The 13,301-nt window shown below is 39.5% G+C and overlaps 2 protein-coding genes across 2 annotated transcripts in view; one reads left to right on the plus strand and one right to left on the minus strand.

Annotated features, from left to right (window-relative positions):
• The window catches only part of mcf2l2 (MCF.2 cell line derived transforming sequence-like 2), a 77,108-nt gene that overhangs the window by 44,255 nt on the left and 19,552 nt on the right, over positions 1 to 13,301 (minus strand). The window contains exons 13-15 of the mRNA XM_084548296.1: positions 13,110 to 13,296; positions 12,777 to 12,880; positions 10,497 to 10,585 (exon numbers count right to left, since the gene is read on the minus strand). Coding sequence (XP_084404422.1) covers positions 10,497 to 10,585; positions 12,777 to 12,880; positions 13,110 to 13,296 — 380 coding nt within the window. The remainder of the gene's footprint in view (positions 1 to 10,496; positions 10,586 to 12,776; positions 12,881 to 13,109; positions 13,297 to 13,301) is intronic.
• b3gnt5a (UDP-GlcNAc:betaGal beta-1,3-N-acetylglucosaminyltransferase 5a) lies at positions 994 to 7,943 on the plus strand. The gene is made up of 2 exons (XM_084548295.1): positions 994 to 1,826; positions 6,063 to 7,943. Exon 2 carries the CDS (start codon positions 6,570 to 6,572, stop codon positions 7,731 to 7,733), a length of 1,164 nt encoding a protein of 387 aa, XP_084404421.1. The 5' UTR covers positions 994 to 1,826; positions 6,063 to 6,569; the 3' UTR covers positions 7,734 to 7,943.

Consider the following 13,301-nt stretch of genomic DNA (forward strand, 5'->3'; position numbering starts at 1 on the left):
GATTCAAGGTATATGAAGTGGAACAAAATTAGTTACCCTGGTCCAGGTGCAAGCCAAAGCAGAAACAGTAAAAGTAAGAATATAAAAATAGAATAAAATTAGCTAACTGAATATAAAAAATAGGCAAGTAAGTAATATAAATATAGAAAGTGACAACTGTGCACTACTGGAGTCTGCGCAAAACGACTGCTTTCAGTGCAAAATGTATTTGTGGTTGGTTGTTTCATGAGCATCTTAAGTTGAGCCAGTGCTTTGTCAGTGTCAGTGGTCTCTCAGATATTTGACACACATTATTTTAGCATTACTTAGGATTCATTTTCAAGTTTAGTGTGTATTTTATAGGCGTGCGACTGTTGCGACTGTTTTATAATTTAAATAAATATTTTAAAGGTTTGTCATTTAAGTGATTTATAAAAATGAAGCATTGTGTTTATTTTAGACTACTGTGTCAGTGGATCATTCATCTTAGTTTTATTTCTTTCACTAATCCTATGTGTGAATTAATGCAGAAAACTGTTAAAAGTGACAACTTTGTAATTGGGTACGCTGTACATCACAATGTTTAATATAAAAACTGATTTATTTTGCTTCCCTCTTTTGCTCCGGCGAACGGTCAGTGCTGGTTGACAGCCACCAGTGAACTAACACAGGATTGCTGCCATATACACAACAGATTAAAAGTGCTGTTATACTCTTAAATACTGTACAGACATCTTCATGGTGTGGACTAGCCTAACCAGCATTTTCTGAGCACTCATTTGGGAAGGCCTTGAATATAACTAATTTTTTCCAGAGATATCTATCCCAGTCTCATGGCATCCACCATGCATCCATTGAGGAGGATGATCAGATGTGCTTGCCTTCAATATAATAATGTTCCTTTTCACTGGGAGCACTTGATTCCACGCATCATAGCACCCACGTACACATGCTAAGGAAAAACGGTTGTCAGTTTACAAACACTTTAATGAACAACCCTCGGTTATACGTATACCCAGACTGTAACTAAAGCACTTCCCGCTAACATCATTATAAATAAGAATGTACAGGGACACAGTGGTCCAGTCTTGTGTGCTCATTACCTTAATTTGTATGACTGCAATCCTAGAAAGTGCCCACAAACAACATAAGTGCTGACACTGATTTGGACAATTTTGCACATGACCTATCCTCCTCTCAATGTACATAATTAGGTTTATTGTGCATGAAGTGTCTTAGTTGAAACTGCTCTGGGAGGACATGCATTAACAGTCATAGTGAAGAAGTCTACATCCTATTTGTGGGTTTTTGGATGAGAAAATATTTGATGGATAAGGTGGTATACATTAGAAAATTCATTTTTTCACACTTTTAGCCAAAGCCAAACACTACATTAGGCCTACATTTTTTTAATGAGTTTTATTCCATTTGAAAATAAAATAATAGTAGCAACTGTAATAACAGAGTACATGGAGTTTGATTGGAGGATTAGAAGTTAGATATGGCAAGTCATAGTGGTTCCTCCCACTTTACAATGCACCCACCCATTCCACACACAAAGTATGTCTCTCTCTCTCTCACTCTCTCTCACTCACTCACTCACTCGCTCGAAAATTCAAGGCAGTCAGAGCTCACATTTGAAGCTGTTTGTCCAAGTGGACGATTAAATCAGAGGGGAAGGAAGACAAGGGGGAAAAGTCTGACCCAGCGACGGAGAGCAGAGATGGTGAAGGAAAAACAGAAGTTGGAAAGAGTGAGGCAGAACCACTGTCACTTGTAGATGAATACTGATTAAAGGCTTTACTTGGACTTGAACTCATACATGGATTGGACTCAAAAACAGCCGGGTAAGTCAGGAACAGAGTGTGAATGCGTGTGTGTGTTTGTGTGCTGAGGAGTGTTCCTCTAAATGAAGTCTACAGTTTGCTGTAGCGGACTGACAGAGTAAGAGAGGTAAAAGGGGAAACCAGGCTGAATGTGTCAAGATGATATAATCAGACAAGTGCATTCTCCCAAAGCACTTTTTAGCCAGGTTGTTTCCATGCCAGATCCAGATATTACAACAGCAATATAGCTGGGAGCAAATAGGGTTTAGGCTTAACGGGCTACATTAGCAGTTGCTCAGCGAACAAACAGGACATAAAAAGAAAGCCTTCAAACCTTGTGTCCATTTTAGGTACCTTCCTGTAATGTTTGTCAGAGTGACAAACAACATGATACAAACTTCAAACATCACAGCTGAATTATTTTATGTGAATAAACAACTAGTTTTTTTTTTCATTCGTCTCAAAGCGTTGCCCGTAAAAAAAGTATCCGCATGCTTTTAGACAATGAACATTTGCTCAAAAAGCAAACAAAACACTCACTGTTTGAATTGGATTTGGCAGTGGCTTTGAGTCATAGTTAGTTTCCGTTGTCCCAGGATGTGTGATTAAAATTTTTTTTTATCATAAGTGACATTGCAGCCCCAGAGACCCAACTACACGTCCTATGTATTAGCTGAAGTAGCCTTACAAACAACCATTTTAATCTACATTTAGCTGGTTTGATGGGATGGGCTGTCTAAATGGGTTCTCCCAGCTGTTCCACACAATGTGGATTGCTGCCAAAATGTCCATTTGTTCTCGTACAGTTTCTGTGTCTTAGTCATCAAACCAAAGTGTGCGGATGCTTGGGAAAGGCCAGTTGATGAACCTTATTACTCTGAGGCATCAGTGCTAAACACTAAACCACTGTACCGCCAAACTTTCTTAACAACCACCACCATCAAATGAGACTGGTTCCGGTGGAATTCAGTTGACAACCTTTTGTTGCTGAAGCATAAAAGTGGCAAACTCTTCACTCGTGAGTCAAAATGGTGCTTATTGCAATAAAACACGTGACAGTTTCATTCACAGACCATTTATGGTCCTTCGGACGTATTCCTGTAAACAGTAATCTTAGACACAATGACCCCTTTACCCATGCAGATATCTCTGCATGTCAGAGATAGTTTCCAACAGTTGCAGGGTACAGAGAACATGTTCATACGTTATCAAAGCTCATTACGAGATGAGAGTCTCTGGGTAACTTTGAATCCATGAATCTACCGTATTGTCTAATCCACGTTTCCCAGACATGATGACACTGAACCAGCATACAACCACAGGCTAGATAACAGAAATATTCTACATTTCTGTAATATTTCACCAACCCCACATGTAGAGTAGTGCATTGGCGTGTCTGCAGTGCACCTGATATTTTTTTATTCTGAGAGATTCAAAATGAGTCCATACTACTATTTGACTTGCTATTGACAAAAGAGAATAGAACACAATAAACGAGAATCTGTTTGTATGTAGTATACTATATGTATGTTGCGTTGGATGTTGGGGGACCTGGGGAGCCCTGACAAAGAATTACCTTTAGCAGTGCCATGTGGTCTATAAACCGTTTGTGAACTGAACCGCAGAGAGAGTGGCATTCTCTCCGATGGCTAGTCTAGACAGAGAGTTAGTCTGCTTTCTGTTTCAGGCCACACTGATAAAGTTGCTTCCTTTGCGCATTTGCTTACATTCAAAATGGCTCATTTACAAGTGAAACAGTGCCTCCATAAGTCTTCACACTCATTCTATATAGCTTTTAACAACAGACTCATTCTGTCATGTGAGGATAAGCACAGCTGTAACTGAAAAATAAAAAACCAGAGTATTCGACTTAGGTGTCATGGCTTTTGGGCCACTTTCTGCTGCACAGAGATTCCGATTCCACTTCCTGTAAGGTAAACTCATTGTCTGCTACCGAGAAAAGTTTGTTGTCCCAGTAAATTTAAATGAAAGCTGAGCAATTCAATGCAGTATTCAAGAATATTGAAGAGCAAAATTGAGTAACTTTCCAACTATTTGGATTATAAAGTGCTGTTATTTACTCATACTCATCACTCATCTTGATTTCCTCCACAATTTTTTTTCAGTGTACATGTGACACTATTTAGATGTGTTGCACTGGTTGCTGCAAACCTGTCAGGCCAGTAAATAAATTCATATGGTGCATCATTGTATCTATAGTATATTAATAGTATAACAGCAGCAATAACAAATGCTGCTATATTTTGCAGTGCTGGATCATCACATATTAGTGGTGGTTCCAATGGTTGGAGCAGTGGTGTTCACTACTCCAATCACTCCGCCACATAGAAAAAAAAAATTAAAATCTTGACTGATTTATAATTTTTTTACAGAGTACACAGTTACAGAAGAAACCTCCATGTACGTGCATGTATAAACAGTCAAGAAAAAATGGTTGCTGCACTGGCTTGCATGGTTTGACTGACTGAAACCACAGGCCACATGTTTATGTGCTTTTGACGCTAAGACAGAAGACACTAAGACAGACTACATCCACAGAACTGTGTCAAGATTTCCAAGTAGTTTAAATTACGGAGTTCTGCTTTAAAGGCAAAAAAGGGTGTTCACACTTGTATGAAGTTATGGAATTATTTTTTAAACCAACCTCATCCACTTTTAGTGTCTAGTGTCTGTGTGTTAATCAGTAGTTCTCTTTTTACAACCAGCTCTAAATATAGAGCATATTTTGTTGAAGTCAAAGTTCCAGCCTCGTATGTGTGCGTCTTTAAGAAATGATTTCAGTTTGACCAGCAACCATAAGAACCATGTCCAAACGGATGTCGTCTAATGTTACACTCATGGGAAGAAAAACTATGGTTTTTGCCAAGACCGTTTTCCGTGTGGTAGAGGATTTTCCCCTCAAGAAAACCTCCACAAAAACACACATTTTCAGTACTATAGTTATTTAAAAATTCCTTATGTATTAGCTTTTTGTTAACAATAAAAGAACACAAACAAGCAAAGTACTACTTCCCAGCACCTTTTGAGTATCAGTTTAAGGATCAGTTGTCCACGGATTGCTTCTTGTAGGGTAATTACACACAACGGCAGTAGATCTTGCAATAATGTGTTTAGTCACAAGACTACAGGATGTCATGGCTCAGCCGCATAAGAGCTGTTTAGTTGGCTGACCTCAGTATTCAGTCAAAATATGCTGCAGCTGTTGTATAGAAGCATTGCACGGATGTCAGCAGCTTCTCTGGGCAGGGTTCAGTTGGACTAAAGTCCCTTTATTATGTTTCCATGTGCCAAGTCAGCACAGCAGGCTGCGTTTACTGCTACTTTTTGTTATCAAAAGGTAGTCTGCAATATCTTCAGAAAGCTGTGTTTTACTTAATATTTTAACTTTTCAGACCAAATGTGTTGCGGGGATAAACCTTCAAGATCATTTGAACACTGTTGTATTTTGATGATCTGTAGGAAGGCATGTTAAGGTTTACGCAACAACATAAATTCACAGCACATGCCTCAGTCAATGCATCACTTTGAGACCCTAACATTGCAGTTCATTGTTATTTTAACTGAATTAGTTTCATTCTCATACAAAGAGGGGATAGCACACTTGTAGCCATAAAAAAAAACATAGATGCATAAACAAATCTGAAACAAATCTGAAGTTTGTAATGCTACCGTTTTGCTTCTTCACGTACAGAAGAATTGGGAATAATAAAGTGAGTAGGTTATTTACTCTGTGCATCGAAATCAAATGTCTGTGAAGGTTCTCAGTCATCCAGGTCATGGTATATCCAAAAAAGGTTCAAAAAAGGCAACTGGACTTGTAGAGTTTTTTGAGAAGACGTTTCACCATCCGAGTAGCTTCTTCAATTCAGAACTGAAGAAGCTACTCAGTTCAGAGCTGAAGAAGCTACTCGGATGGTGAAACGTCTTCTCAAAAAACTCTACAAGTCCAGTTGCCTTTTTTGAACCTTTTTTGGATATCGAAATCAAATTGTGACGTGGGCTCCAGCCTTTTAATCTGTGAGTGTGAGTGTGAATGGTTGTCTGTCTCTCTGTATTAGCCCTGAGATAGACTCGCGACCTGTCCAGGGTGTACCCCGCCTTTCACCCGATGACAGCTGGGATGGGCTCCAGCAGAGCCCGCAACCCTTAACAGGAACAAGCGGTTACAGAAGATGAATGAATGAATGAATGAATGAAAGATGTCAGTTAATATTGTTTCTGTCATTTCTTTTCCAGGTGCCATGCTGTTGTATGACTTTAAGATATCAGAGTGGAGGGATAAGGAAGGAGGACATGCTTGAAACTAGACTGGAGCTCTGAGGAGAGATGGAGAAAGCACAATGATTTTGTCTTGTGAGGATGAACACTGAGGTGGTTGCACTCTGATAACTATGAAGGAGACAAGCTTTTACTTCACACAGTGGAGGGAGGGCAGTAATAAAGTGTTCTGTTGAAGACTGTTGAAGAGCCTGACAAAGGCCTACTTGACATGCCAGCATCAATAACCAGTTAGAAGGATAGGAGAAAAAAAATGGGGAAAAGAAGACAAACCTTGAAGACACAGATCAAGATGAAGATGATTATACAGGGAAAGGAAGCACCAAAGACAAAAATGTTTAAAAGTAAAAGGAGTTAAAAAAAAAAAAAAAAAACTGTACTAAATAAAAGGACAAGGGTCTATTACAATAAAAGGTCCTGAGGATATCATTTATAGGTTTTGGTAAGATAAAATAAGTTATCACAATGTTCATGAACTTCCGTCGTATCCACAAGTGCCAGGTTGTGCAACTGCTGACCACCGGCCTGGTACTCAGTGTGTTGATGGTCTGCTGGGAGGAGCTTGACCATCATGTGGTCAGTCATGTGAGATCCTACACATACCGCTATATGATCAACAGCTACGACTTCCTCAATTCTTCCTTTACCATCACGACCAACCATCCTCACAGAAAGGGTGCCTTAGTGAACTATCCGTACCTCATCAACCACCCAGAAAAATGTGAAGCTGGAGATGGAAAAAGCTGGGATGATGTCCTTCTCCTTCTGTTTGTGAAATCCTCACCAGAGAGCTTTGAACGGCGCCAGGCCATCAGAGAAACATGGGGAAACGAGAGCTTTATTTGGTCAAAGCTGGGGGTCAGGGTGAGGTTGCTTTTCGCCATTGGCATTTATCTGGATGTTGGACATAGATCTAGGATCCAGAATGCGTTGTGGCAGGAGGACAAGCTCTATAAAGACTTAATCCAGCGGAACTTTGTGGACACATTTCATAACCTGACCAACAAACTGATCCTCCAATTTCACTGGAGCCACATATACTGCCCTAAGGCACATTTCCTCATGTCTGCTGATGATGACATATTTGTCCATATGCCTAATCTGGTGAAGTACTTGCAGCATCTCTTGACTAGCCAGTCGGGAACTAAAGACTTGTGGGTGGGACACGTGCACAGGGGAGCCCCTCCGAATCGCTATAAAGGCAGCAAATACTACGTTCCGTATGAGATGTATCCCTGGCCTTCTTATCCGGACTACACTGCCGGAGCAGGGTATGTGGTTTCAGGGGATGTGGTGGCTAAAATTTACCAGGCAACTCTCGTACTGAACTCCTCCATGTACATTGACGACGTCTTCATGGGAATATGTGCCAAAGCCATGGGAGTCTATCCCCAGGGGCATGCGTACTTTTCAGGGGAGGCCAAGGCTCCGTACCACAACTGCATCTATGATCACATGATCACATCACACGGTCATGCCACAGATGTGCGCTCACTGTGGCAGGCAGCAACGACGCATAGTAATGCCAGTGGATTAATGCATAATATGTATTGTACAGCTGTGAGAGTGATGCTGCTGTGTCTGCCATACTTCCAGAATACCTACTCCTGTGTTGCTGCTTTTACATAAATGATCAATGAGTGACCTAGGACTACTGAATGCTAAATATCCCAAACGAATTCAACAAAAGAAAAAGATAGTACCTCACATCAACAAAGTCTCTCTCTCATGTTGTATTTCACCTTTTGGCGGCTATATGTTGTATGCTATCTTGTGACAAAGGTCAGAGCTGCTTTGCTGAATTGTTCTTCATTTGTCACTTTTCACATTACATGTTGCACTACAAATTATTTGGTTCTTACCAAGATAAAAAAAACTTAGATTTAGAGGTGTTAGATAATTTATTTTTTTTAAGAGTTGATTTCTTATTTTAAGTGTTCAACTTTGGACTATATTCTTAAATCAAATTTAACAATCTTAATTCAAGAAATCTTGTCAAGTGAAATTATCACTTCTTTTGAGTACCTTTTCCCTCAGATTTCGTGTTTCTATCTTGTTTTCAGACACCCCTTTTTTGCAGTGTGGGTTTTGTGCACGCAAAGGCTTTGTGTCTCTGTATACACAGAACCAGAGAGATTTACATTATAATTCAACTACTCAAGTTGCACTTGATCCAAGAGTACTTCTAAACTTAAAATCAAATATAACTAATTATGGTTTCTCTAAGGGAAATTACATCAATTTAATGCTGTGCACACATTAAGAGCTCTTTCGATGACTGACACATTATAATGTGTGATTACTCGTGACAGAACAGTCTATAAAACCATCTTAACCTTTTTTGGAGCAGAGATTACGCAGAGAATTGCTGCAAATGTCACATCAATTGAAATGTCCTGCGTCACTTTACTGTCACTTTCTTTGGGTCGGTAAGATATATCCATCTATCTATTCTCAGACAATGAACTCTGTGCTTGTTTACAACTTTTCATCATCATTAGTCTAAGTGCATTTTGCCGGCTGAAGAAAAACTACATCCGCCACACTGAGACCTCTACCAAGGAAAATAGAAAATGTGCTGGACAGTCAGGGGTGCAGGTATAAATGTGTGGTTGTGATGTGCAGCTTTGTAATTTAAATCAAAGGGAAGTTGGGGCTCTTATGCATCTACATTTTCAGGTTAATTCTAGCTTTGTTTCCCCTCCTTAGTTTGCTTCCCCCTCATTTTTCTGTCACTCTCTTCCTGCTGTCCGGCTGCATCCTGTTAAACTCTTTTATAAAATGCTAAAACAAGCAGACCCCTTGAGAACCGTTTCATGTCTGTCACGCATTCACTAATTAAACTATAATCGTGTATTACTGCTACATGTGTTCTGATTTTTGACTGAACCCCTTTGACTACATTATTGCTGGACATAAACATAAAGAAATAAACTACAATTAAAGGCAGGCGTATAATACTGGACGAATCAGTCTGTCTAATAGTCCTCTGTGTATAGATGCTGTCTCACTGTTTCTTCCTTCATGTGAATTATGTGTGATATGTTTCTCTTTTAAATATGAAGGAAAGCTTCCATTTCATTGTAGACAACAAATGAAAATGTAAGGTCTGAGTTGAGCAATAAGGAGACTACATAAAACATGCATGAATGCAATTCCATCATATTTTTCATCAGGTGTGAATGTTGCACTTTTATTTAGATAATCTTATTCCTTCTTTGTCTGAAATTATTTAATGTCCCCCAACTGGAGAACGAACGCTGCCATCTGTCTATCCCATTGCACCTTACTACTAAGTGTAACAGTCGGATATTGATATGCGAAAATTACATTTTGTGGCTATTTTAGATGAAAACTTAACTAATGTGTTAAGCCACTCTCCGTCTCCCAAACCATTGGTTCCAATTTCACACCGTCTGACAACTGATCAGTGGTGACAGATCAGATGCTGAGGCGATGATATAGTCTAGGATATAACATTAGCAGAATCTTCTCATGGCAGTATGGACATTTTGTGTTATTTATTATAGTACACAGAATGCAACAGGCCCCAAACCTTTCAATGCGCTCTAATATCATCCATAGTATGACATTTTTCTCTTACGCAGAGCTCTCCTCACAGCAGATGGTATCGATTTTATGCATGCTAGCAACCCTGAAATTGTCTAAACTCATAATACAGCTGTGTGTGATGAATTCTTCCGACCTTTAATTTTACACCGGAGGTGTATTTGTTTCAATGCCATTAACCATAACATACGTATATAGATGTTAGAGGCTTAAATGTGTGTGTGGTTCTAATCACTGGCAACTAATCTGGAAACCCCTACTTCTAATTTGATGGATTAAAAAGTGTGAAAATATCTATTATAAACTTTCATCTTCATTATAAGAGGAGCAATTGTTTGTCCAAATGTACAGACATTTGTATTTATTTTTAACGTGAAAATAGATTCTATTGGAAAATCAAGTCACATCAAGTCACTTTACACATAGACCATGGTCCAATATTAAACATAGGTGTGTCATGTGAAAATGTGATGCCTCCACTCTTCATACAAAAAGAATGAATGAGAAGACGCCCAGCAGTGAAACCTTTGAAAGGAACTCTGTGTGTGGGTACGCAAATCACAGAACAAAACCTAGAATTGCCACATTTGTGCATGTGTTAAGCGATTGTAAATCACAATACCACAGCACAATCACTTCAAACAATGCAAATAACCGACACTATACACAATGTGGTTTTGGTTTCCGGCAATTAGAGTAGCACTCCTGTGTAATATGATTCAACATCTCTGGTTACTGACCTGGATCGAAGGACAGTTGTGTTGTATTTTCAGTACACTGCATGTCCCTATTTTAGTGAAGCACATTGTGTTCTGCCCTTACCTACGTCGGTTAGAGAGACTCTCCTCAGTCTCATTTGTCACAACAACATGTGTGGATCCTCCTTGGCTTTCCTCATGCATCACCTCAATCTGTGACACACAAACACATACACATTTAGTTATTGGGTAACCTTTAAAGTATGTATCATGCAGCGTACACTGCAACCTCAGCAACCTCCAGTAGAGTTGCACATTTAAGCAGTCCCTATAAACAGTCAGAAGATGACGAGTCGATGCTAGACGTTTGCTTTCAGGTGGCCAGCAGTGGTAAATATTTAACTGGACACACAGTAAAGCCAATGCAAAATACATAGACTACAAGCTGTTCTTTGTTCCTGGCAACAGTCTGAATGATTAACTGTCTTTACGTTAAACAGATGAGAGGAGTTGCTGAGTGAAGCGAGCAAGCACACACTAAGGAGACAAGGTAGAAGTCTCTCTTACAGGAAGTAACCTTGAGCAGAAGCCATCTGCTTGAGGCTGACCAGAGAGAGAGACAGAAAAAAAAGAGGAAAGTGGGACAGAAGATAAGGGAAGGGGCAAGGAGAAGAAAGAATCAGATGCAAGCAGATAGATTCACACATGCATCGGATGAAGAATATTCACATAAATGAAGCACATCCATAAGTAAAATAAAATAAGTATAAGTATCTAAATTTAATCAATGTAACACATACTGTGTCGCTACAATGTTTCCCCAAATTGTTCTTATAAACTATAGCATGAGTTAGACTTCATTCTGCAATCGAGCTTATCCCAAACCATATCAGTTGGGTTTGGGTTGAGTGATTGTGGAGGTCAGATCACTGAATTCTGAATAAATTTTGAACAGTGTCACCAACAAACCCCACACACAATCACACTCACTTCTCCTCAGTGACTCATGATGGGACCCACATATGAAGGTGTCATCTGTTTAACATGTCAGATTTTCACAATGGTTGGAACCAAGTTTGGACTCATTGGACCAGATTTCCTCTTGTCTAATGTCCAAACTGTTTTCTTCTTATTGGTCTTTGACAGAGGTGGATTTAGTAATGTTCGACAGGGGCAGCCGCCCAGGGTGGCATATTATCAGGGGCGGCATGGGCAAGAAATCGCCCACCAACTTTCTGCTGAGTAGGGAGAGTTCTAATAGACAGTTGTCGAGTATCATTTATAATGACAACATGATGACAACACTTTCAAATAAGCCACAGGTGAATTTATTCATTCTAATATTTATATGGGCCCATTACTACACAAACAGAATTTCTGATTTGTGTTAATTAATTAAGTTAATACAAAAGCAACATGGACACGATTGAGGTGAATTGCTTTAGTCCTGACTCTTGACTGATGGGTAATGTGGTGAGTCTCCACTGCCAAATTAGCACCATGGAGAGGAGAAGAGGAGGTCACAACCAGCAGGTGAACACTTTAGAAGAAAGAGAAAAGAAGAGGAGGAAAAATGTGCAAGAGATAAAGGTATACCTCCATGTGTATGATGGTGTTGATATATGCATGTACTAATTAAATATGATGGATAGTAAAACTATGTCAACCTGTTGCTATGGTGCTTGCTTGCTATGATCTTACATAGGGCGGCAGTGTTTGTTGTCAGTACAACTAGCAGCTAAAACTGTTACAACTCAGCACATGATTTATTTTTTAACTTATTACATGATACCATCATGGATGTTTCCATGCTGTTGATTAGGTCCTGAATTGATTAAGCTTACTTAGAAGATTTATAAGTTATACACATATTTTGTGTCTTTTGTGACATATTAAGCATTCTGGGGGTGTCCAATGTCAAGTATCAGCCATTACCCCAGGAGGTTGTACTGTTCCTATTGTAACTATTAAAACAATTCTATATTTCTATACTGTACACTGACCAAGACAAATTCAGCTTATGCTTCAGAAAGTTTGATAAAGTTGTATGACATGTGTCTTTTATTTTGCAAAAATGCATGTATGGTTTCACATTACGGAAGTACGTCAAGGGGCACTCAAAAGGCTACAGCCACCTCTGGGACTTGAAGTCGGAGGGATTCGTGGTTCTTATGTCTGCACTTGGAGAATCTTTCTTGAAATTAGGATTGACTGATCTTCATGTTTTAAAGTAATGATGGATCCACAACCAGTAGGGGCTCAGTTATTACACCAGGTTTATTAGAGTTCCTAAAGTCTTTAATAAGAAAATAGTCAACTACTATATCTTACAGTGAAATGAACATGACTTGAGAACAGCTATACTGTTGCAGTCAGATTTCAAAGTGGGTTTGAAAGAGGGTACCTTGATGCCTGCTTTGGTCTTGCGTATGTTCTTCTTCTTGTTGGGATCAGTTTCAACTGGCTGCTTGCCACTGTTAGAGTTATCGGACACCCTGCGAGCCAGAGCTGAAATGAAAGACACAGAAGCGGTATCTTTAATATTTTCCTTCTTCATGCATCCATATGAAGTGGTTCAAATGCACGCACCATGTTTTTTTAAGCTAAAAAATCTTGTACAATAGCACATGTTTACAGCTCAGGGTGTCGGTTCTGTCACAGGCACGTCGAGTGTTTTAACAGGTTGAACCAATTACAATAGTTTTATTATTTTCTATATAAAAAACATCTAACTCACGTTGTTGGCTCCCTGTCGTCCTTGGGGGATTCTTCAGTGGGGGCCGTTTGGGAGAGGACTCGGGTCGTGGGGCAACAGGCTGGATGGGTCTTGTCTGTTTTGCTGAAAGTCTCTTCAGACTGACATGACGCTTTTCAAACATCTCTTGGACGTCCTCTAGTCGCTTCAACGCCTTCAGGACACTGTCCTGGA

The sequence above is a fragment of the Chelon labrosus genome, assembly GCF_963514085.1.
Source record: "Chelon labrosus genome assembly, chromosome: 7".
Taxonomy (NCBI): Eukaryota; Metazoa; Chordata; class Actinopteri; order Mugiliformes; family Mugilidae; genus Chelon; species Chelon labrosus.